Consider the following 24,573-nt stretch of genomic DNA (forward strand, 5'->3'; position numbering starts at 1 on the left):
TTTTTTTTTTTTTTTTTTTTTCTTAGACCAACAAAATCCGGGGTTCCATCGGTATAGTTTTATGTCACTTTAGATTTTGTCACTTTAGATTTGAAGTATATTAGATATACCTGGAATCGTATGTTTGTTGCTATGTTTATTGCTATGTTTATGAGTTGATTCTAGCATGGGATGTATATGAGTCTCCGCTGTGTGCTAAGTTAGAGACTATGAGTATTTCTGACCATTAGGCTATTTTTGATTGTTGGGCTATGTGTTACTTTAGGTCCCAGGGAGTTTAGTATTTTTGATGGAGAGCGACTCTTACATACGAGTAGAAAATCCAAGAGAAAAGTCATGAGGCATGTCTATTAATTAGTCTACCAAATTCATTGTGTCCTCAATTAAGGGCCATGAGTATTCTTAATCGTTGCGTTGTGTGCTACTTCAAGACTGTCAAAGAGTTTTGTGGACGAGTCGTTTGACCATACATGATTCTTACTACCCGCATTCTACACATTAAAATGATTAAAAAACAGAAATATATATATATATATATCCAGATTTAAAATATACTAACCTAAAAATATTCTTAAATTTGAAAAAACAAAAATTAAAAATATTTTTTTGAGTGAAAATCTTCAGTAAAATACTTTGAACTAAAAAAAAATACGGTTAAGCTTTTAAGCTTTCAAAATTTCAGGTAAGGATTAGTAAGAACTTTTATATTTTGTTTAATAAAGGTTTATTGACAGAAGTATTTTTGAACTTTTTAAACTTTTAAATAAAATTAAGTATAATAATAAAATTTTATAAAGGTGGTAGAGTATTTTTTTAAAAATAAAGTATTAAGTATTTTCCTCCCAAATTAAAAAATATTTTTAATAGTATTTTTATTAATTTAATATATATATATATATATATATATATATATATATATATTTATACTTTGCCGAGTTTGAACAAAAGGATACAAGTTAAAAGCAAATAAATTACTCATAAAAGAAATAATAAAATAAATAAATAAAACCAAGAAAATATCGCAGTTGTGAAAAACGTGTTTGGCCTGCTTCGTCCGGTAGAACATCTCTGTCACCTGAAAAAGAAATCAACGATAATTATTTATTACTTTATACGATGCATTATTTATTTAGAGTTTAATCCGACTGGTTTGCTTCCCAATCATCGGTACGTAACTGTGGAAATTCCGGCGAGGAATCACAGAAGGTCGTCGAGATTGTTCGAATTAATGGAGGTTCTAGAAGACGGGGAGAAGACCGGAATCGCCGCAAGCGGCAGCGAGGAAGCCGAGCAAGCTTCAAATTACACAAATGGTGGTTTGAAAACCATGCCCTTCATAATCGGTACTCATTTCGATTTTCAACTGCCGATTTAATCGAGTTCTTTGTAATTTGTGACGAACTCTCTGTGTCCTTGGTTTTGGATTACTTCTGTTTGCGGCAGTTAATGAGACATTTGAGAGGGTTGCAAGTTTGGGGCTAACTCCTAACATGGTGTTCTACTTAAGGGACGTTTTCGGATTCGAAATCGCCGCTGCTTCTATCATTCTGTCTCTGTGGTCTGCTGCTTCCAATGCTTTAGCCATTGTTGGCGCTGTTCTTGCTGATTCTTACTTGGGGCGTTTCTGTGTTATAATTCTCGGATCCTGCAGTAGCCTTCTTGTAAGACTCGTTGATTATCGAAAATTAACTGTTTCCAATTCCATTGATGTTGTAGTCTGTCGTGTGGTAATGTTATAGAATCGAATCCTTTGGTAATATACTGAATGATGCCTTATTGAAGAGAAACCCTAATGAATAGTAACGATTCTCAGGGCCTTAATCCCCTTGATTGTGTCATTGATTTTGCTTGTGTCATTGATCTATAAGAGCTAAAGCCTTTCTCCAATCAATGTAGAATCCCCCAATCCACCTCCCTTTGGGGCTTGGCATCCTTGTTGGCGCACCGCCTCGTGTCCACCCCCCTCCAAGGCTCAGCCTCCTCGCTGGCACATCGCCCAGTCTTTGGCTTTGATACCATTTGTAACAACTAAAGCTCGCCGCTAGGAGATATTGTCCTTTTTGGGCTTCCGCTCAAGGTTTTTAAAACGCGTCTGCTAGAGAGAGGTTTCCATACCATTGTAAACAATGCTTCGTTCTGTTCTCCTCCCCAACTGATGTGGTGTATATCATAGTGTTTACAGTTTACTTATTTCTTCAGGGGATGATTCTTTTGTGGTTAACAGCAATAATCCCACAACTGAGACCTGCATCTTGTAGCCCCTCTGGAATATTATGCGACTCTGCTAATCCTTACCAGCTCGCTGTACTGTTCTCTTCGTTGGTGTTCATATCCATTGGAGCTGGTTGCATTAGGCCATGTTCTGTAGCCTTTGGTGCAGACCAACTCACCAAGGAGGAAAAGCCCAACAACGAAAGTGTCTTGGATTCCTACTTCAATTGGTATTATGCATCGATTGGAATAGCTACGATTATTGCATTATCTCTAATTGTGTTCATTCAAGATAAATTTGGATGGGGAATTGGATTTGCTGTTCCTGCCGTTCTCATGCTTTTTTCTGTGCTAATATTCCTAGTGGGTTCTTCTCTGTACGTGAAAGTGAAGCCAACACAGAGTTTGTTGACCGGGTTTTTACGAGTAATTGTGGTGGCATTTAAGAACCGAAAATTGTCGCTTCCTTTTAGTAACTTTGATCAGTATTACCTTGGTCGTGATCCGAAATGTCGCATTCCGACCAATTCTATGAGGTACGTAAGTCGGGATGATGCTTATCACTGTTATTATGATCTTATGAATATCCATATTACTCTTCTGCTCAGAATTATGTCCTGGTGTATAATGCATTGCCTTGGAATTGGGATGCCCGTTTTATACTTTGTCATTTTCAATGAATTATTACTTTGTTAAGCATTGAATCATATTCATAGATGACTTGTTTCTTAAAATAACCCAGAGTTTGTGTGAGATCCCACATCGGTTGTAGAGGAGAACGAAACATTCCTTATAAGAGTGTGGTCTCTCTAGTAGACACGTTTTAAACCTTGAGGGGAAACCGAAAGGGAAACCCTAAAGAGGACAATATTTGCTAGGGGTGGGTTTAGGCTGTTACAAATGGTATCAGAGCCAAACACCGGTCGTTGTGCTAGCGAGGACGCTGGGCTCTCAAGAGGGTAGATTGTGAGATCCCACGTCGGTTAGAGAGGGGAACGAAACATTTCTAATAAGGGTGTGGAAACTTCTCCCTAGTAGACGCATTTTAAAACCTTGAGGGGAAGCTCGAAAGGAAAAGTCTAAAAAGGACAATATCTGCTAGTGGTGGGTTTAGGCTGTTACAAATGGTATCAGAGCCAGACACTGGGTGGTGTGCTAGTGAGGACGCTGGGCTCTCAAGAGGGCGGATTGTGAGATCCCACGTCGGTTAGAGAGGGGAACAAAACATTTCTTATAAGGGTGTGGAAATCTCTCCTTAGTAAGTGCGTTTTAAAACCTTGAGGGAAACCCCGAAAAGGAAAGTCTAAAGACGACAATATCTTCTAGCGGTAGATTTGGGCTGTTATAGTTTGTTTTTTCGTTAAAAAAAATCTTAGGTTTGTGAATAGTGTCTCAAATGCACTGTAATATTAACTTTTACAACAGTTTTTAAAACAAACACTAAAACATTAAGCACTCTTGATTGATGACTGTTGCTTCATTCCATATACCCTTTGATACTTGACAATTTTTAGTTTTCTCCCTCGTGTAGGTATCTGAATAAGGCCTGTCTTATAAAAGACGCTAAGAACAATTTAAACCCAGATGGCTCAGTGTCCAATCCATGGAACCTATGTTCTGTGGATCAAGTTGAGTCGCTCAAAGCTTTTCTGCGAATCATCCCAATGTGGTCAACAGGCATTCTCATGCTTGTCTGCTTAAACCAAAATTCATTCGGAACAATCCAAGCCAAGACGATGAACAGACACATAACCCGTAGTTTCGAAATCCCTGCAGGATCCATCACCATTTTCATGGTCCTTTCTTTATTTTCATGGATCATGTTCTATGACAGAATACTTGTGCCTTTACTTGCAAGACATGGCCATGCTGGTGGACTCAGTCCCAAATTAAGAATTGGAATCGGTCTGCTTCTCTCGTGCTTCGCAATGGCAATTTCAGCAGGCGTTGCATGTATAAGGCGTCGAGTTGCCATAGAACAAGGCTTTGAAGACCAACCCAATGCTGTCATTAACATGTCAGCTCTATGGATGGTGCCTCAATGTGTAGTCCTGGGAGTTGCTGAAGCTTTGAACTCGGTCGGACAGGTCGAGTATTTCTACTCGCAGATGCCGAAGACGTTGTCGAGTGTTGCGGTTGCTCTATACTCTTTTGAGATGGCTGTAGCTAACTTGGTGGGAAGCATCATTGTGCAGATGGTAAATAGCATAACAGGAGAAGGAAATAAGACAAGCTGGTTGGATAACAATGTCAACAAGGGTCACTTGGACTACTTTTACTGGTTATGTGCTGCATTGGCTTTGATAAACTTTTTTGGATATCTTGTTTATTGTTGGGCTCTTGGGAGACAAGACAAGGAACCAAATGAGATGGAAGACTTTGAATATAGGAACTTGCCTTCATCACAAGAATGGGAGCAATCTTTTTAGCATCCTTTCATTGTCTTTTCCCTTGATGGTTGGTAAATTTATTTTCCCTTGATGTTTAGTAATATGATAAAACTCGAGCGATTCTGATGAGTGAAGGTTACACATTAGTGTAAACACTTTTTTATTTCTTATAAGGATGTGGAAACCTCTCCCTCGTAGACATGCTTTAAAACCTTATGGTGAAACCAAGTCCAAAAAGGACAATATCGGCTAACGGTAGGCTTGGGCTGTTACAAATGGTATCAGAGCTAAGTACTAGGCGATGTGCCAGCAGGGACGCTGGACCCTCAAGAGGGGTGGATTGTGAGATCCCATATCGGATGGAGAGGGAAACGAAGCATTCCTTATAAAGGTGTGGAAACCTCTCCCTAGTAGACGCGTTTTAAAACCTTGAGGGGAAACCAAGCCCAAAGAGGACAAGCGGTGGGCTTGGGCTGTTATATTATTAATTCAAATCTAGTGCATGATGAGATAACGCTAAATTCATAAACTATGTTAGAATTAGTAAATGGAATTAGGTTGTTAGCGTTTTAACTAGACGGTAGACATCCTCGAATTCGACACCAATGTAGACTAGTCATGGTAGCTTTGTAGAGAATCTGTTTTTAGCCTAAGGTCTGGCACCCTTGGTTCTGAATTGGGTTGTGTTCATGTATAACTATGCGACGCATGCGCTTCAAGTCGAAGGTCTTCGAGGCATCATGACTATACCAGCCACATTGGAGTCAACAACCCTCAAGGACGTATAGTCACGATGTGTGCATCAGAGATGTATAATATCACGACGTGGAGTCGACAACCCTTGCATTCCCTAGAATTGAGATCCACTCCGTGTACATAAATTTTGTAATGTATCATATCGATTATTTATCGCATGTTATTGATCATCGAATATTCAATAGAAAAACTTATGACATAAATTTATGTTTGAAGCAAGTTACATTATTTCAAATTTTCAAATATTGTGAGATTCCACGTAAGTTGGAGAGGAAACGGAGCATTCTTTTTAAGGGTGTGAAAACTCTTTTCGTAGCAGATACTTTTTAAAATCGTGAGGCTGATGATACTATGTAACGGACCAAAACAGATAATATCTGCTACTAGTAGGCTTGGTCGGTTACAAATGATATCGAAGCTAGGCACCAAGAAGTGTGCCAGCGAGAATGTTGGATATCAAAAGACATGGATTGTGAAATCGCACATCAGTTAGAGAGGGAAACGAAACATTCTTCATAAGGGTGTGAAAACCTCTTCCTAGCAGACACGTTTTAAAACTGTAAGGATAACGATGATACATAATAGGCCAATGCAGATAATATATACGAGCAGTGGGTTTAAGCTAAGCTGTTACAAATATTACAAATATGCTCCAAACATATTATAAATAAAAAACTAGAAGTACAAAAGCGAGAATTTCTAGACACCAAGATCTTGTTACTATGCTAAGGATGGCTCAGTTAGCAGAAATTTGCTCAAAACAAGCTGTAAATATGTCCAAACATCCTTCCAGGAAGGATTGCAAGAGATTCATCTGTGTCTATTTGATCCATGTAGCCTTTCGGTATCGTGCTACACGATCCTCGGCCGTTTCGACCGATCATCGGAACGAACAGAGCTAGATCTGTTCTTAGAAACAGGACTTCTACCTCCAATCATGTATGTATTTTCTGCTTCAGAAAAGCTAAAATCTGCAGGATTTTTGTTGACACTACATGTTTCAGTCTCAGAAAAGCTTGTCTTGTTCTTCAGAGTTCCTGTTAACGGCTTTCGGTCGTTGCTCGACGCAGATGGAGCTGAGCATTTCATTTTCGATCCATTTCGAGACTTAGAGACAGCCCGACCGGAGAGATTGGTATCGGTTTCAAATCCTGTACTAAGCTGGAAGGGTGCATTAGATGGAGTCCTGGCATCCATGAGGCTAAGCAAGTGCATTGCTGATATGGTTTCGTCCGAGTACAACTCGTTCGAATCAACACGATCTTGATGACGCTCAACCACGTTAGGACGGCTAGGAAATGAACTCTCTGCAAGTTTGTGGCTATGTGCTTCAAAAGAAGACCATGAACAAGCTTGTTCTTTGTTCTGTTCTGAAACAGGCAAATGATCTATGAATCCTTCAGAAGATTGTATATCATAACCATTTGATGATTCCTCTTGAGAATGAACAGAAGCATTATGCCAAAGCATATGATTCTCTGCATCAGAAATACGCCTTTCATATTGATTCCTCGCCATTAGTTCGACGATTTCCATCGGGATGTCATCGGACGACCCACGGTCAGATGGCTGCTCACTTTCTCCTCGACGACGACCACGACGGATTCGTTTGTGGATCCTTTGTGGATTGGCATAGTTATTGAGAGACTCCTTGCTTGAATTTGGATTCTTAGATGTGCTAGATTTAGATTCCATGGCATTCAACGACGTCGACCGTGAATTTCGGCTCGAAAACTCGTTGTCATGTGCTAAGATAGCAGCACGATCGGCTGCATACTTACTTGTTCGAGATGGCTTTACGGACTTCGGAGCTGCCTGCAGTGATGCCTTGGGAGTGACATTGGATGGAGAACTTTCAGGTTGTTTAGCTTTCATGTTTTCACTTTCTGCTAGCAATTCGGTCAATAGACGAAACTTTGGGGCTCGTCGACGACGCGACGTTCCTTGATAACGACGACGATGAAGACTGTTTCCGACTGATTCAGCACTTTCGGATGATGAAACTTTGCTTTCAAAGGACTCCATGGAAGCATCTCCAGTTTCTTGAAGTTTAGCAGTATGATGTTCTTGGTCTATGTTTAAGTGTCCATTTAGATGAGCTGCAAGGCTTTTCTCAGGCTCAATATCATGAACTTGACTTGCACAACCTGGCTCAGTTTGTGATATCAGAGCAACTGTTTCAGATACCAAAAATAGTTTGGTTATGGCAAAACACTAAAGTAACTAATAGGTACAAATACAATATAAAAGACACATATTTTGCAGCATATGTGGAGATATCGTCTGTTTTGGCTAGTTATATATCACCGTCAGCCTCACGGTTTTAAAACACGTCAGCTAGAGGAGAGAGGTTTTGTGAGATTCCACTAAGGGGTGGAAATCTCTCCCAAGCAGATGCGTTTTAAAAATCTTAAGGGGAATCTCGAAAGGGAAAGTCTAAAGAGGACAATATCTGCTAGCGGTGGGGTGGATTGAGAGTCCCACATTGATTGGAGAAGGGAATAAGTGTCAGCGAGAACGCTCGGCTCTGAAGGAGGGTGGATTGTGAGATCCCACATCGATTGGGGAGGAGAATGAAGCATTCTTTATAAGGGTGTGAAAATCTCTCCCCAGCAGATGCGTTTTAAAAACTTTAAGAGGAAGCCTGAGAGGGAAAGCCGAAAGAGGACAATATCTGTTAGCAATGGACTTGGAATGGTACAGGTTCGTGGGATCTCACAATCCATCATAATCCACCCCCTTAGAGGCCAGCGTCCTCGCTGGCAAACCGTTTGATGTCTGACTCTGATACCATTTGTAACAGCCCAAGCCCACCGCTAATAGATAATGTCTACTTTAGCCCGTTACATATTGCGGTCAGCCTCACGATTTTAAAACACATCTACTAGAGAGAGGTTTCCACACTCTTATAAGGAATGCTTCGTTCCCTTCTTCAACCGATGTGGGATCTCACAATCCACCCCCTTGGGGGGTCCAGCATCCTCGCTGACAAACCGCTCAGTGTCTAACTTTAATATCATTTATAACACTCCAAGCCTACTACTAGCAAATATTGTCCATTTTGGCTCATTACACATCGCCACCAGCCTCACGGTTTTAAACCGCGTCAGCTATAGAGAGGTTTCCACACCCTTATAAGAAACGTTTCGTTCCCTCTCCAACCGATATGGGATCTCACAGATACTAAGAGACGAGAGAGAAGCCTAGTCAAAGGAAAATTCAAGTAGAACCTACCATTACAGTTATCTGCAACTTCAAGTTTCTTTCCCTTCCGATCACAACTGGAATTAGAAGCATTACCAACCATTGTTCTTCCATTGATTACATCTTGACAGCCATCAAAGATAAAACCTTGATCTGCAGCCATATTAGAGCTCTCTTGCCAACGTCTTTCACCTTGCTGCTCGTCGAAACTCGAATCATACACCGGCGGGACCGAGAGTATACGTTCATCCATCTTACGAAGATCATCAATATCAGCAAATGGCAAACACATCTTCAAATCCTTTTTGTGCATATCAGATACATAACCACTGTTACATATATAGATTCAATAAAAAAAATAAACACTATTGGTGAAAATTCGAATCTTTAACCTTTTAACTAAGTTATAGTCTATCCCTACCCCGCATCTCGAGCTCCCTCCCTTACAACGCAACATATCCAAAAAACGAAAAATACCCATTAACCCCAAAGCTCGTAAAACACGGAACAAATATAGCTCAATAATTAAGACATCTCTATTTTCTCTAAATAAGCCGTAAAACGCTTACCAAATAGAGAAAATTTCAGTCTTTTGATCATCGCATTTATAATCCGAGCTAAATAGATCGATTAATATAGAGTCAATCTTAATGGATTTTTTTGCAGGCTTGGCATGATGATCATGATTCTCTCCCATCAATTCTATGTATGGATTGAAGAACTATAAGACTACCTATACATACATACATGCATGCATACATACATACATATATATATATATAGTCAAATTCATTAAATTAACAAAGAAAAATAGAGATTATATATATAAGAACTGGCTTTGACACATGAAATAACAGTCTCTTATACCGTAGAACAAAAGAAAACCCTAATTTAAATATATATAAATTATTATTATTATTATTATTATTATTTGATTTAAGTGTAAATTAACAATTTATAAGCTAATAATAGAACAAGGGTTTTGCGAGATTAAAAAATTTAAGAACATTTAGAACTAAAAAATCAGCCATAAATAAATGAATTTAAAATTAAAAGACCAAAAATAAATAAATAAATAAATAAACGATGAGAATATATATATATATATATATATATATATATATATATATATAAATTAGAGAGAAGAAGCGAAGAGGTTACTGAAATGCATCGGAAAACGGCGTCGTTTGGCGTGAGATCTGATTCAATCCTCCATGAAACTATGAGAGAAAGAAAGCTTTGTTGGAAATGAAGGGTGGAATTAGACAGTCGCCATTGAAGAGTTCAAGCTCGAAGCTCTATCAAAGAGAAAACCCATTGAGGGGAGAGAGGAAGAGAGAGAAACAAAAAAACAAGACAAGTTTTCTTTGTTTTGTAGAGAGAGAATGTTGGTGGAGGGGGGTTTTTATTCTCATTACCATCTTCCTTTTCGTCACCAAATTCCGGACCCCTCGAACAGAATTCTCGTTTGAATAGAGGATTGGGAGAGAGTAGGGAGAGATTGTGTTGGCTACACGAAACCCAGAACCAAGATTATACTCTCTGTTTCCGTCTCTATCCTAACATCTTTGTTCTATCCTGCTCACCTTATACATGTGTGTATGGAATATTATATTATATTTTTATTTATTATATACTGACAAAAATGAAAAATTATCTATTAAAAAATATTGTATGTATTAAGAAATTTATACTTCGATCCTATAAAAATAGATTAATAATTTGTCGAAATTGAGATTGGAGGCGAGAGCGGAAACATCTCTATTTAAGTCTTTATAAACGTTTCAAAACGGTTAATTTTGAACGAAGACCGAGACGTAAAATTGTGCGATTGTCGGCTAGAATAGAAACGTGGGTCATCCTTCAAGTTTTAAAAAAAATTAATTATAATAATTTTGAAATATTACCATTTTTAATGAAAATATATTTGGACGGCTATTTTGTATATGTATATATTTATATTTATATTTATATGTTTTCCGGTAAGAAAACTGCCCATGCCGGATGCCAGATCACTTACATGATAAAGAAGAGGTCGGTGGCCAATAATGTTTCGCCACGTGGAAAGCAAAATTGGGGGATCCCTTAACGGTTATCACATCGGAAAACAAAACCCTAAAAGTCAAGAGTGTGTTACACGCTCGGGTTGACGAGCGTGGGGGTTGTTCTTTTTAACAATGTGCCGGTATTATAAACGATAAAGAATGATGCCTTGGCGCATACGGGAGGGGATGTAATTGGTTCGTGTTCAACACGCGATGTGGTTGCGAATGGCCGTGGAATTCAACTATTGAAGCCCTAGTTTTCTGTTTTTTTCTTTTTTTCTTTTTCCGTTTTTAGCCGAATAATCGGGTAAAGGAGCTCTTTTTCATTAATTTTAGTTTAATTTTGATTTTTTTAATTGCTGAATTATGTTTTTATTTAAAAAATTTATATATTATAAAGAAATTATAAATAAATAAGTTAACCGTTATATTAACCTCACCAACATTCTATAAATATTGCATTAAAATTTTTTATTTTTAAAAATTTAACTAAAATTTAAACAAAGCTTTAGAATATATAAAAAAAATAATTAATGGGGATGGAGGGAATTGCGTATTCAGTCTAATTGATTAAGCTCAATTTTGGACGTTCTCGAGAAGCACGTATATCGAGAATTTGGACAATAGAAAATAAATTTTACTCGGTAAACTTTGATCTAATTTTTTGTCTTTAAGCAAAATATATTCGTTCTGGCTCCGAGCGTTATAGGAGTTTGTCGTGGGTCCAAGCTTTATAGGAATAAAAATAGTGTAGCCGCTGCATTGGCTACTCTTTAACGTTAGGAGTTATGTTGGTGTCTTGTAGCTTAGCTTTCATTTATGAGATGAATGTAAGCGATAGATCGTCTTTCTTTGATTTGGACAAATTCAATTGGTTGCTTTAGGGAAGTGTCATTAATTGGTCGTAACGCTATCGTAGAGATGTTACACAGGCCCATGCATATAGAAACAAAAAGAGAATCACCTAAACCAAATTGAACTTGAAAATAGAAAGAAAATAAATAAGATAAAAGGTACGATACAAAATTCATATAAACTTTTAAAATGGGCTAAATCGGAGTCGAATCCTCCTCAAATGTGGCTAAATTATTGTTTTGTGAGATCTCATATCGGTTGGAGAAGGTAATAAAACATTGGGTATGAAAACTTTTCCCTAGTAGATGCGTTTTAAAATCGTGAGGTTGAGTGTGAAAACTTCTCCCTAAAAATCGTGAGGTTGAATGTGAAAACTTCTCCCTAGTAGATGCGTTTTAAAATCGTGAGACTGACGACAATACGTAACGAGCTAAAGTAGACAATTACTATTAGCAATGGACTTTGACTATTATAAATGATATCAAAGCCAGACACCAAGGATGTTGGGCCCCCAACGGGTGAAATCCTCTCCCTAACAGAGACGCTTACCTCTCCCTAATTGAGAGGCGCGAAGATGTTGGGCCCCAAAGGGATGGAAACCTCTCCCTAATAAAGACACGTTACCTCTCACTAATAGAGATGTGTTTTAAAACTGTGAGACTAATGACGATAAATATCGGGTCGCAATCTAAGCTTTGTTTGGAATTAAAATTAAGATAATCAATTTAGAAATTCATTTAATTTTGGTCTTCTTTCCAAAATTGATTTTCTTGATTGATAATAAATACTTTAAATAATAGAGAATAATATTTTTATATGGACATTATTAAATTATACTCATCACTTTTATTAATTAGGTAAACAACCAATTCACTTATATTTTTTTTATTAATTAAGTATTGATTTCTTATATTGAAGACAGAACTATCAACACATTATAGTGAATCATAAAAATAAAAATAAAAATAAAAATAAAAAAGATGGAATGTGCTTTACTTTACATAAGATGTCTGGATCATCAAATTCGTAGGTATGGCCATGAACACATTCTACGGTCACCTTGATGACAGCAGCTAACCTCAAATTCAAATGTTTGACTAAGAAGAAGCAATGGAAAGTCAGCCCTTTTTGGGCATGGCAGCCAGCCTTGTGTACATCCTTGCCATTGATTGATAACCTCGGACATCGCCCGAACGCAGAAGGTTTCCTGTAAACACCCAAACAATCGGTCAGAAGAATTGAAGATCACTCGCATTGCTTTATATGTGTTACCGGGGTTTGATCCCGAAAAAAGTTTATGAAACCGAGCAACACGCTTCAATTATTTCACCTCCAAATGATACCGTTGTGCCTAGAATGTTCGGAGATTCTCTCCAAGGTCTTAAGTTGAATCACCCCAGACCTAAGTTCGAGCCTTTTCGATTTTTTATTTTGGAAATTTAGCTTATAAACACAACTTTCACCAAAATATTGCCTTCAGAAAGACAAAAATCATTCTAAAGAAATTACGAGAAAATAAGCACACTTTTCATAAACTAAAAACTAAATAGTTATCAAACGGAGCCGTAATCATTAAAAATTGAATTCTAGTTGCCTCCTTGAAGCTGGCTTACAATGCACAACGCCTTCCTAAGGAGTGAAATTCCCCAATATCTCGAGATTGATAATCGATTCAATTTAAAAATATACAACTGAACTCAACTGGTTTAGTCTTATTGGGTTTTTATATTCATAAATCGATAAGCTAGTTTACATCAGTATCGGCCTAGACCCGAGCCAAACTGATGCAACTACGATCTTGATTCTCTTATGAAATTCAGAGTTTGTTTGATCGAGGAGAGGTAGCCTATAGATTCAAGCGACTAGCTCAGTGTTCGTCCCATAATTTTTGCATCTATTCTTAACTATTATGCAAATCATTCTCCAAAAGAATGGTTTAGGAATGATGAACTAATTCAATCGCCAACCAGAAGCAGTTTTCAGATCAATTAACTACTTTGCTACATTATCACGCCATCACAAAGATTCAAATAAATGAACAAATAAATCAGGAAAATTCATCATAAGGAATCCATGAAAACTCACCAGAATCACAGTTTAGCGGGCTATCAGGTTCGGGATGAGCCATCAAAGCGATTATAGCCCTACAAACAGATTGCAGAGTCCATGCTGGGCTCCATGCGTTCTTCAATATGTCTAGGCAGATCTCACCCGTCTGCAGGAACGACGTACATCGATAAGTATAAGTGTGGTTCGATTCGTGTATTAAAAATAAGGTTCACTGTAAACTAAGACTACAATCACAAAAGGGGTCGGCGAACTTGAATGATCACTATTCATCAATATAGTTCATAGCAAAGAATGCAACTTATACTAATTCAATCAATGGCGTTACACAAGCACTTCATATGCCAGTGGCCGGAGAGCTATGAATTTTCACTGAGTATGGCCTTCTGCAAAGGTTGGAATAAGGAATATTCGGGTTCTCTACTCGTCCCGTGACCGGATCACCCTCTTTCGGGCTCCAAGCCACCCATCAAAATCATACCGAACCTCTCCTTCTCCCTTTAGACTGCAACTCACTAATGCACTGAATTGCTCTGCAACAAGAACTCCTCTCATAAGAACAAAGCAGTCCACGAAATATCTAGCTTCCCACTCCTAATCCCAGTCGCTTCTTTCTATTGAGTTCACTTCCTTTTTACCCGGTTGCTTGTCGTAAACTCTTCTCCCGTGGTACCTCCACCACTAGCATCATTGCAACTCCCGTGTACCTTCACAACTAGCAGATATTGTCCTCTTTGCACTTTTCCTTCGAGACTTCCCCTCGAGGTTTTAAAACGCGTCAGCTAGGGAGAGATTTCCACACCCTTATAAAGAATGTTTTGTTGCCCTTTCCAACCGATGTGGGATCTCGCAATCCATCCCCTTCAGGGCCCAACATCCTCGCTGACACTCGGGATCTCACTCTGATATATTCTCCACCATATTCCCCTCCATGCACAGATGCTCAACGGTATTTGTTAACTAATTAAAAAACGACCTAAATACTGCTGCTCACTACTCTCCCTTGGACAACAGTACCCCCTCCCCTAGCGTTGCCCTTTCCTCCCCCATGATCAAGCTTATTCCCTACGTGTCACCGGCCCACCTTAACCCCTATTATTTTGAGATCATATCTAGTATTCAGAGTTTGCCTCGATTTGGTACCGCTCTCGTGGCTCGCATCGATCTTTTCATTACATTCACTTACAACAATGGTACAGCACCTACATTTTGGTGTATTCTTCTTTCTTTCTAAAGGCTCATAGTCAGCATAGGATCTAGAAAAAGGACCAGAGCAACTTCTACCTTAAAATGAACATTTGGATGGAAAATTTTCGTTAAGAACCGCACTTGAGGAGGTTGCAAAGGGTACTGCTCAGGTACGGATAAGGCAAGCTGGAAGACACCACCTTCAAAAGGAGTCTCTGATGGTCCCTAAATAAAAATGCATATCAATCATGGTAAGCAAAAAAAAAAAGAAAAGAAAAACTCTGAAACCACATATTTCATCTGGATCATTGAGAGGGTTACCTTGATTAGCGCTATCCATTTAAAAATATTGGAATCGTCACAAACCAACTGAATATCTGGATCTGCTACCTTTTCTCTTTGAACCTCTTTGTACTCCTTGAACAATCTTGCTCTTGACGCCTACACAAAATCAAAGGCTCAGACGTGATACTTGACTGAACCCCTACTCTATTAGGAATCACGACTCTCCACAATGATATGATATTGTCCACTTTGAGCATAAGCTCTCATGGCTTTGCTTTGGACTTCCCCAAAAGGCTTCATACCAATGGAGAGATATTCCTTTACTTATAAATCCATGATCATTCTCTAAATTAGTCAATGTGGGACACACTCCCATCGATCCTCAACTCGAACAAAATACACTATAAGTCTCCCCTTAATCGAGACTCGACTCCTTTCTCTAGAGCCCTCGAACAAAGTACACCCTTTGTTCAACACTTTAGTCACTTTTGACTACACCTTCAAGGCTCACAATTTTTTGTTCAATATTTGAGGATCCTATTGTCATAGCTAGGTTTAGGGCATGGCTCTAATACCATGTTAGGAATCATGACTCTCCACAATGGTATGATATTGTCTACTATGAGCATAAGCTCTCGTGGCTTTGCTTTGAGCTTCCCAAAATGCCTCATACCAATAGAGAGGTATTTTGCTTATAAACACATGATCATTCCCTAAATTGGCCAACGTGGTACTCACTCCCAACAATCCTCAACATACTCGTAGTCGGATCCCTTCATGTGGACTCATTATATACATAACTAAGTATAGTGGCTAACCTGCATTATAGATTCTCCCAGACGAGACAAGCTGCTTCAAGCCTAGAATTCTCGAACCAGCAAAATTACCGGCCGACGTACTGCAACCAGTACGAAAAAAGAAAACTCCATACAAGAATAAATCATAATTAGTAAAATCGTAAGGATTTGTTATATGCATAATATCAAACCCTAGCGAAGAAACTCGAGGTGAAAAGAAATGAAGAAAGAGAAATTCATAGACAAAATTGATAGAAATCGATAGCAACTAGACATCGAGAAGCAGAAGAACCAAGAATTCGAACAAATCGGAGTTCATACAAAACAGAACAATAAGAACACTCACGATCAATGGAAACCAGCTGGAGGTAACTCGGAGATGCGCAAAGGGAGAAGCGCCGAAGCCTTACTCAGCGGTCTATCGTATCAGCAACCTTTTCAAGACTACCGGCCGCCTTTGGTAATTCGTAGCCTCGTGGTGCCGAAACTCCGGAATTTAATTAGTTTTCTATTTTATTTTCTATTTCTTTTTTGTTTTTAATAGCACTCGGTCAATTCTCCATTAATATTTCCATGTGCCTGATAAATAATAACAAATTCTCCGGTCTTCAAATTTTTTATATCTCATAAATAAGTTCATTTTTTTAACGAATATATTCAAATAATTAAATAATTAAATTTCGCACTTCTATATTTGTATTATTCTAAAAAAATTGAAGAACATTAGTTTCGTCATCCCCTCCAACCATACTTGTATGAGATTAAGAATTAGTTCACTGCCAAAAGATATTGTTTACTTTGACATTTGACATGTTACGTATCGTCGTTAGCCTCATAGTCTTAAAACGTGTTTATTATGGAAAGAGCCCTACTCCAACGAGTACCTTACACCTAGACCCTTACTCCAACCAGTACCTTGCGCCTAGACCCTTACTCTCACCAGTGTCTTGCACCGTCCAGTGACTGGCTCTAATACCATTTATAACAATCCAAGTCTACAGTTAGCAAATAAAATTTAAGATATTACCTATTCCTATGAGACTCATAGATTTATTCATTTAGAATTTCAGAGACAAAATAAAATTTAAGATACAATTTGCTAGCAACTGTTAGAGATAATGAACACACATATCTTCATAATTGTATAATATCGTTCACATTAGGTATAAGCTCTCAAGACTTTACTCCTCATTTCACCAAAAAGGTCTCGAACCAATGCAAATGTTGTATTTAACATATACCCTGATAATTTTTTCTTTTATCTAACTATCATTATGCTTTATTGCACTTCCAACCATACCAACTTAATTTGAAAAAAAAAAAATCACAACTCAACTCAAATGTTAAACGTTCCCATTATAATTTTCATCAAAGAAAATGCAGCAAAAATTTCACCTTTTGATTCAAATCCGAAAACAGCTTAGTTTTATGAAAATATTTCACAAACTGATAACAACTCTTAGCAAAACAATAGAAGATACAAATGATTAATACGGATGAAGCAAAAAAATTTATTGCTCAAATGACTAAAAATGAATCAGAGATGAACTTTACACTAAAGTTTTTATTTCAAAAAAATGAAGGGAAAAATAAATCAACAAAAGTCCAATTTTAAGGCAAGTGGTTTCCCAAGGCCTTTTCCTTTTCTCTTTTCCTTTTTCCATCCCTCTACAAGAAATATACACGATTTCAATAATACTCAAACAGGCAACAAGAATGAGGGGCCAAAGGCAAAAACACTACTATATGTATGCAATGTGAAACAGGGGGAGGTATAAAATAACCAGAGGAAAAAGGTGCAGCAATGATTTCACATGCTACCAGCTCTGCCAGGAGCGGACGTCGCGGGTTTGAATTTCGCAATGTCGACGAGATCCCCGAAAAGTTTGTCCTCTGGCTTAGTGACCGGCTTCATGGGAGGCACATAGGATAAAGCAGAAGTCTGAGAAGACGAACTGCTCATACTCATGTCGTCTCCAACTGATAGGCCATACATTTGCTGCTCAAGATATTGGGGCACTTGCGATTGACCATGACCATAGCCATAGCCAGGGTTGTTGTATTGGTTGTTGTGGTTGCCATACATCTGCTGTTGAGGGTAATAAGGTTGTGTCATCTGGTTAGCTTGCGGAAGCTGTGGAGGCATTGCCATGACCATATTTTGCATGCCTGGGATCTGCTGTGGGTGCAATAACTGATGGCTCGGATTAACATGGCTATTGACGTTAGACATTTGACCACTCGTCATGGACTGGATGTACATACCTATGCCTACAACCTCGTTCCCCATGGATTGAGGTCCCTGGGGATGTCCACCGAGTCCGTGTGAGACAATAACTTGAGTAGTAACCTGCATTGGTTGAGAGTAATGAGAACCTGATACTGGGCTGCCACCATCAGGAGACTGAGCTTCCCAGGGAGGAGGTGGCAATGCACCGGTTGTTTGCGAACCTGTCACAACCAAACATCATGTAAGCCTTGCATATGTTCATGTGGAACTCCGAGCAACAAAAAATTCCAAGCAAATGGTAGGTGAAATTCATGCAATAACTATGAGAAGCAACAGAACATTAGCAGAAAGAACATAGAGAACTTGTCACTCCCAGGATTGAGCACATATGGAAACACAAAGTTGGAGAATTCTGCCATGTTCTAATCATGATCTAGCCTTTCAATCAGAGCCAATAATGCAAGAGCAAGAGATGAAAGTACCATAGCCAGGTGAAGGGGGCTGCTGCAGTTGCTGCTGCTGCTGCTGAGGAATCGGACCATTCCAGGGAGAACCTGGGCCCTGCATGTACATCGATTGCTCATAATTAGGCGAACCCATGTTCGTAACATTCCCATTTGGATAAAATCCAGCCTGCGGGGAGTGAACATTTGGCTGCTGCTGCTGTTGCTGTTGCTGTTGCTGTTGAAATTGGGAAGCATGTGGGTGGGGGGATTGCCCACCGGGACTGATAGGAGGGGGATTTGCAGGATTAGAGGCATTGTTACCATCAGAGAACATGTCAAAAAGAACAAGAGCATTTTGATCGGATGCAGGAGGATTATTAGGTTGTTGCTCTCCAACAGGAACAAGAGCCAATGAAGTCTCTGCCTTGGGTGAATTGAAGTCACCGCTTAGCAGGTCCACACTGGGTTCAACCCTACCTGGAGGAGCTGGACCATTAGTTGAAGCAGGTGCCGGAAGCAACCCCTGGTTCAGGATTTGAGTACCTTCACCGGCATTTGAGGCAGCTCTGCAGAACAATTAAACGTCAATGCACAACCAAACATCAGGCAGTCGTGACTTAAATGACCAGAATCAAATATTTAAGCATCCGATGAAACCTTACAAGCATCAATCTTGACATTCAAAAATCAAATACATGCAATATACCATGAATTAGCATACTGCAAAAAGAAATCAACTCCAAAAGACATAATTACTTTGTCTCAGGCTGTTTGTTGTTATCTCCAGTGTCAATAAGAGGCCGGTCTCCATCAACGTGTGCTGTAGCAGATACAGACTTTGGGTTCTGAGCAACAGGTTTCCCAGAAGAAATCGATTCATGCCTCGCAAGTAGCCTCTGAAGATCATCATTAAGTGCAAGTCCTTGGCAAAGTAGTGACTCATCTCTGCACCAGCATTACGAAATAAACACAAATACACGCATACACAAAATGTGACTCTCCAGTTAGCGTTCATTAATGTAGTGTAGATTTCATAGACTAGTTGTTCAAGAAGAAGTACAGCTGAAAGCAACATACAACGCTTGCTCTACTTGAATTACCCCATAAATACTTCAAGCGAACTCACTCAACAAAACCCCAATTAATACTGAAAATTAAACGTCAGAAGAAATCTATAAGGCAAGGAGATGGAGGATTTTGGGAGCATATACTAGAATCCTGGGTGAAATAAAGCGCCACTAAAAGGGACGATGGAAGAAGACCGTTGCTTCGAGATTGAGAGCTTTCTTGTTGGATTCCTCATATTTAACTGGGAAAACTCCCAACTTATGAATGAGTAAGGAAATGTGGACGGGAATATGAAAAGGACAAGGATGCAGCAGAAAGAATTTAGACGACAAGTCCCTAATGCTCTTTGCCAACAAAATTAATATAATGTCGTGAAGCCGAAAAAAAATGTACAACATTTCTACTATCAATAGCAGCAACTACAAGTGCGATATGAGGTCTTACGCGGTTGAGTTAACAAGGTGAACCACCCTCTGCTTGTAAGTACGGCACTGTTCGACCAAGTCAACGATAACCTCCTGCCTGATGGCCTGCAAGATGCGAAACCCCAACATTTTTTTTGGCAAGAAGAAATCCCAACATCATTAGAGTTGAGAATCCACAGAAAGTGTGGATCAACGGAAGAATTATAAAAAAAAATCCCAGTATGTCATGAGATAAAACATAGTTTTGCTTTCGTTTTAAACTGCTAAAGTACCTCTTTATTCCCCGGTTCTAATGCATTAACCATTTCTGAAAGGACATCCATAATGCCACGGGCATTTTGAATTTCAGTCAGGCTGAAAAGATGGAACCAAAATCAGTTTCATAGTTCCATATTAACTATATTCATAAACAAGAATACTGTGATGATGGAAAATGATAATAAAAGAAGTTTCCCACCTCAAAGTCGGAAACTCGGACTCCGTTGAGGTCTCAGCATCATCTTGCTGATTACGATCGGGGTTCCGCAGATTAGGAGGAAAAGATGACAACGGTTGTGTTTGTGGGGGGGTGAATACAGGCCCAGAGCTCTCAGATCTCTGGGGGAAAACTGCCCCAGCACGCTGAAACAAAGAAGGTATCGACTCGCATACTCATGTCATGATAACTAGCAGAAGATGGTGCATCCATGAGAAAATAGAACGAGATGATGCGCACACTTTTGCGAAGATGCCAGAAGTTCAAAGAATGAAGTGTTTCTAATGAATTCAATCAGCATCATTGAGCTTAAAAGAATGTTTTTTAACACTTACCAACAATTCATGGTATGCAGCATAATATTGTGGATATCTCGCCCTAGCTCCTCCAAAAGCTTCTTGCCAAGTATCTATCAGAGTCAATATCTTCTCTTTGACGCGAAAATCAGGCTATATCATGCCCAGAATTGCTGAGATGTTATTTGAGGAAAGAACGAAGGGTGACGCAAGAAAGCAACAAAACATTCTAGATAAAATCCTACCTTCTTCTTCACCATTTTTACCATCTCATGAAGAAGACCCTTCTCTGCCACATGCATATGAACAATGTCCCCACAATTCTTAATGATTGTTTCCAACAGCTAGAATGTAGAGATATGACAAAATCAAAAATCAACTTAATCATCTAAAAACATAGAATACCAAGATTAAGTAGACTGAACATTGCTTCAGGAAACAAGGTAACGCAAGCTTAATAAGTGGATCAGCAAGAACAATAAACTCAAATTAGGAACTCCCTGCATTACTTTGAATCTATATGTGTGGTACTCAACTATCAAAGAACTTGTTCTGTTTTTATGCAAAGAGAAGGTTTCTTTTACCTCTAGCAGATACCTCTAAAAACACTGCAATTAATAGAGTAAATAATGCCAATGAGGCCATAGCCACCGATTGCATAAAATTAAAAATTAGTCAGAACTTAGGAATTACCGTCAGGGCAAGAAGTTGAACTTTTGCGTTCTTGCTTCCAAGGCGCTTCTTTATACCTTTAACAACATCCCTCGCTTGCCTGAAAATTTGCCAATGAAATAGTGAACTCCAAGCCTAAAGGTTAGAAACTTGGAAGAGAGATATGATAAATCCAGCCCATCGTCCAATGAAAAAAACGGAAGCATCGTCAGATTCTTCCTCATCAAGGAATCAAATTAAACGAAAACCTAATAGAAAATCCTCAGCCTTAGTCAGGAACAAAACCGGCTGAAATTACTCATTTATTTATCGGAATGCATGAACGGTCAGTGGCTGAGTCGCAAATTATAATTTCCATTTGAATGCAGAAAAATAACACGGGGAAGATGCCAATTTCCATTCGGCTTGTCTTCAATCTTCAGTTTGAAAATACAACAAATTCAAAATTCCAGTACTCATTTATTTTTGTGCCGAACAGATTCTAAGCAACCAAACACGAAAATAAGAACAGATAACGCAGCTTCTTCAAACTGATAAATTATTACAAAAACAAGAAAGAAAAACGAAAAACGATGAAGCAATCAATCGTATGCAATGCGTACCCAGGGTCATGGTTCAGCATATCACAGATCTCGATGTTCATAGCCCAATCTGGACCAATCAACATATCGCTCGTAGCACGCGCCACCACAGAATTCACCATCTCTCTTCCGCGCAAATAACACTGCCGGATCGGAAGAAAAAATTCCTATTCCGTCCACCGTACAAGTCTCCACCGTCGACGGCAAATAATTTTCCTGCTAAATAGCTGAATACACCGTCCACTCTCTCAAAAAAACGCTCCCCGGCCGCGAGATCGCCAGTAACCCCCCTTTCTCTCGATGAACAAACAAAACTTTCCCCTTTTTTTTATTATTTTCTTTTTTTTCTCGACGCATTTTAGTTTGCCTTCCCATGGGCTTAGATGGAACTTAAACGGAAGGCCAGTGACATTGCGCCACGTGTAACAAAACGATCCACTTTCGTTGTGTAGTACTGAGGTGGAAGACTTTCATTCCTTCGGCTCGACCGACCTTTTCTCCGTCAAGCAGTTCCGGTTCTTTGTTTAACCACTACATGGATCGCCGGCTTTTTTCCAGGAAAGTATCCACTGCGACGCACGACCATGAACCTGGCCAATCATTGCTCAACATTTTTCGGTATCTGGGTTAGCAGTAACGGTCGGAATTAAATTTAATTTTTATTTCAAACAGTTTTTCAAGGTTTTTTTTTATTATAAATTAGTTAAATTAATAAAAATATTCTTAAATGAGTTATTTTATCTCAAAAATAATTTTAAATTTTTAATATATATATATATATATATATTTTTTTTTTTTTTATATAAAATATCTTTACCATTAATTTTGGATAGAAATGGTATTTTATTTCAAAAATATTCTTAAATTTTTTATTTTATTTTAAAAATACGCTTAAACTTTAAAAAAAATGTTATTAATATCATTCGCATTAAAAAAAAATTATATCCATAAAATGTTAGAGATAACATTAACATTTTTAACCTTTATAAAAAAAGTTTAAAAAAAATTAACTCCGTCAATATATTTATCGTATCTTATATATCATCTCTAATGTTATTTTTTAAAATTTATAGATATAAAATTTAATGGTTCCATCGTATAATAAAGGTAAATATATTTTTTAAATTTTTTAAAAATTAAGAACATATTTTTAAAACAGTTTTAAAAGTTAATATTTTAAAAATCCACAAAAAGTTTTGAGGGTATTTTTTAAATAATTTTTTTATTTTTTATTTTTTAAATATTATAGAAAGTCTTTTTGGAAGAGGTTAATATTTAAACAGTTTCTACATTTTCTTGGGCTTTTAAGTTTGAAACTCTTAAAAAAGAAACAAAAAAAAAAAACCTGATGGTCAACGTAAATAATCTACTCCATTAAGTTTGCTCTCCACGTGGCTATTTTCCATTGGTGGGTTAGTTTAGTAACATACTTTTAAATTTTAATGAAAATGACAATAACTAGGCCACGCACTAATTCATATCCCGAAATTCCAAACCTTATTTATGGAAATTTATTTATCTTAAAAATAAATAAATAAATTCTTATTATCGAAATCCATGAAGCAATCAGTTGTTGTCCTTTCAAGTAATTAAATTTATTTTTCGTATTTTTAATAATTTTTAAAGTAAGGTTTTTAATCGAAATAGGTAAACCAAGAAGTAGACCGTGAAAACTTAAAAAAGAATTAGATAAATTTTGGGAAGAAAAAAAAATCGATATATATATATATATATATAGAATTGGGAAGGGGCGAGAACATGGAATATAATCTCGTCCTCAACTCTAGTTATGTAGCAGAAAAAAAAAATGTTCCCCACTTGCTTTTCTATTAATAGTCTAAACGGGAAATTCCTAACTTTGTGGATAAAATGAAGAAACCCAAAATTTCCTAAACCTCACTGGTATATACTCTTGAACTTTATATCTCGTTTCAGTAATGCCCATAAAGTTTAAAAATTTGTATTAATACCCTTTAACATTTCAAATATATATTTTTAAAAATATCCTTATAGTTCGAATATGAACAACACCATCTATTTTTTTTCTTTCACATGTGGAAATGTATAGCCTAACACTTCTCTATCTTATGCTTAAACATAGATATGAGAAATTTCAACATTAAAATAATCAATCTCTCTATGGAGTTATCTAAATTAAAAAAAAAAACTTGTAACAGCCCAAGTTCATGGTTAGGAAATATTGTCCACTTTGGCTTGTTATATATCACCATTAGCCTCACGGGTTTAAAAACGCGACTGTTACGAAAAAGTTTTTCCACTGCTATAAAGAATGTTTTGTTTCCCTCTCTAACAGATGTGAAAAAGTTTTTCACCCTTGTAAATAATGTTTTGTTTCCCTCTCTAACATATCTGTGATCTCACAATCTACTCATTTAGGGACCAACTTCCTGGTTGGCTCATCGCCCAGTCCTCTACAACCCATTACATATCCGAAACAACTCATAAGTACTGCCATTTTGCCACAATTTTTACACTAATTTTTTGGACCTAAAACTTAAATTTAGAGTAGAACTCAAAAAATCGCATCAAAAGCTCCAAAAAAAAAAAAAAAAAAAAAAAAA

At 37.8% G+C, this 24,573-nt stretch overlaps 4 protein-coding genes across 6 annotated transcripts; 1 reads left to right on the plus strand and 3 right to left on the minus strand.

Moving 5' to 3' along the window:
• The first annotated feature begins 1,072 nt into the window (after positions 1–1,072).
• LOC111462798 (protein NRT1/ PTR FAMILY 1.2-like) lies at positions 1,073–4,692 on the plus strand. 2 transcript variants are annotated; one of them, XM_023106540.1, is made up of 4 exons: positions 1,073–1,343; positions 1,444–1,661; positions 2,200–2,747; positions 3,743–4,692. In XM_023106540.1, exons 1-4 carry the CDS (start codon positions 1,229–1,231, stop codon positions 4,638–4,640), a joined length of 1,779 nt encoding a protein of 592 aa, XP_022962308.1. In that variant the 5' UTR covers positions 1,073–1,228; the 3' UTR covers positions 4,641–4,692. The 2 variants fall into 2 exon arrangements, with proteins under 2 accessions (XP_022962308.1, XP_022962309.1); XM_023106541.1 differs by lacking the exon at positions 1,444–1,661 and having other exon boundaries at positions 1,257–1,343.
• A 1,247-nt stretch (positions 4,693–5,939) lies between these two features.
• On the minus strand, positions 5,940–10,083 carry LOC111462800. 2 transcript variants are annotated; one of them, XM_023106545.1, is made up of 3 exons: positions 9,728–10,083; positions 8,658–8,862; positions 5,940–7,531 (listed from the first exon to the last, which is right to left on the minus strand). In XM_023106545.1, the coding sequence occupies exons 2-3, from the start codon at positions 8,851–8,853 to the stop codon at positions 6,210–6,212; spliced, it is 1,518 nt and encodes a 505-aa protein (XP_022962313.1). In that variant the 5' UTR covers positions 8,854–8,862; positions 9,728–10,083; the 3' UTR covers positions 5,940–6,209. The 2 variants fall into 2 exon arrangements, with proteins under 2 accessions (XP_022962313.1, XP_022962312.1); XM_023106544.1 differs by lacking the exon at positions 9,728–10,083 and adding an exon at positions 9,131–9,293 and having other exon boundaries at positions 8,592–8,890.
• A 2,326-nt stretch (positions 10,084–12,409) lies between these two features.
• On the minus strand, positions 12,410–16,306 carry LOC111462805 (protein PEROXIN-4-like). Its single transcript, XM_023106552.1, has 6 exons — positions 16,145–16,306; positions 15,820–15,924; positions 15,038–15,157; positions 14,813–14,941; positions 13,547–13,676; positions 12,410–12,668 (listed from the first exon to the last, which is right to left on the minus strand). The coding sequence occupies exons 2-6, from the start codon at positions 15,823–15,825 to the stop codon at positions 12,580–12,582; spliced, it is 474 nt and encodes a 157-aa protein (XP_022962320.1). The 5' UTR covers positions 15,826–15,924; positions 16,145–16,306; the 3' UTR covers positions 12,410–12,579.
• Positions 16,307–17,325: 1,019 nt separating this feature from the next.
• On the minus strand, positions 17,326–22,337 carry LOC111462797 (TOM1-like protein 9). Its single transcript, XM_023106539.1, has 10 exons — positions 22,013–22,337; positions 21,432–21,510; positions 20,984–21,082; positions 20,778–20,891; positions 20,425–20,588; positions 20,240–20,321; positions 19,987–20,072; positions 19,231–19,419; positions 18,511–19,040; positions 17,326–18,249 (listed from the first exon to the last, which is right to left on the minus strand). Exons 1-10 carry the CDS (start codon positions 22,111–22,113, stop codon positions 17,609–17,611), a joined length of 2,085 nt encoding a protein of 694 aa, XP_022962307.1. The 5' UTR covers positions 22,114–22,337; the 3' UTR covers positions 17,326–17,608.
• Between the last annotated feature and the right edge of the window lie 2,236 nt (positions 22,338–24,573).

The sequence above is a fragment of the Cucurbita moschata genome, unplaced genomic scaffold (assembly GCF_002738365.1).
Source record: "Cucurbita moschata cultivar Rifu unplaced genomic scaffold, Cmos_1.0 Cmo_Scf00027, whole genome shotgun sequence".
In the NCBI taxonomy this organism is placed as follows: Eukaryota; Viridiplantae; Streptophyta; class Magnoliopsida; order Cucurbitales; family Cucurbitaceae; genus Cucurbita; species Cucurbita moschata.

What these genes read in the sequence shown, in the direction of transcription:
- LOC111462797 (XM_023106539.1), bottom strand. Translation starts at nt 22,113, where the DNA reads ATGGTGAATTCTGTGGTGGCGCGTGCTACGAGCGATATGTTGATTGGT. An exon ending in ATGCTGAACCATGACCCTGG is followed by an intron (nt 21,511 to 22,012) that starts GTACGCATTGCA and finishes GCAAATTTTCAG; the next exon opens with GCAAGCGAGGGATGTTGTTA. An exon ending in CACCTTGTTAACTCAACCGC is followed by an intron (nt 19,420 to 19,986) that starts GTAAGACCTCAT and finishes ATGCTGGTGCAG; the next exon opens with AGATGAGTCACTACTTTGCC.
- LOC111462798 (XM_023106540.1), top strand. Translation starts at nt 1,229, where the DNA reads ATGGAGGTTCTAGAAGACGGGGAGAAGACCGGAATCGCCGCAAGCGGC. An exon ending in GATCCTGCAGTAGCCTTCTT is followed by an intron (nt 1,662 to 2,199) that starts GTAAGACTCGTT and finishes TTATTTCTTCAG; the next exon opens with GGGATGATTCTTTTGTGGTT. An exon ending in ATTCCGACCAATTCTATGAG is followed by an intron (nt 2,748 to 3,742) that starts GTACGTAAGTCG and finishes TCCCTCGTGTAG; the next exon opens with GTATCTGAATAAGGCCTGTC.
- LOC111462805 (XM_023106552.1), bottom strand. An exon ending in ATCCAAATGTTCATTTTAAG is followed by an intron (nt 13,677 to 14,812) that starts GTAGAAGTTGCT and finishes TCGTTCCTGCAG; the next exon opens with ACGGGTGAGATCTGCCTAGA. An exon ending in CCCGCTAAACTGTGATTCTG is followed by an intron (nt 12,669 to 13,546) that starts GTGAGTTTTCAT and finishes GGGTGTTTACAG; the next exon opens with GAAACCTTCTGCGTTCGGGC.
- LOC111462800 (XM_023106544.1), bottom strand. Translation starts at nt 9,258, where the DNA reads ATGGGAGAGAATCATGATCATCATGCCAAGCCTGCAAAAAAATCCATT. An exon ending in ACTGAAATTTTCTCTATTTG is followed by an intron (nt 8,891 to 9,130) that starts GTAAGCGTTTTA and finishes TATATGTAACAG; the next exon opens with TGGTTATGTATCTGATATGC. An exon ending in AGTTGCAGATAACTGTAATG is followed by an intron (nt 7,532 to 8,591) that starts GTAGGTTCTACT and finishes TATCTGAAACAG; the next exon opens with TTGCTCTGATATCACAAACT.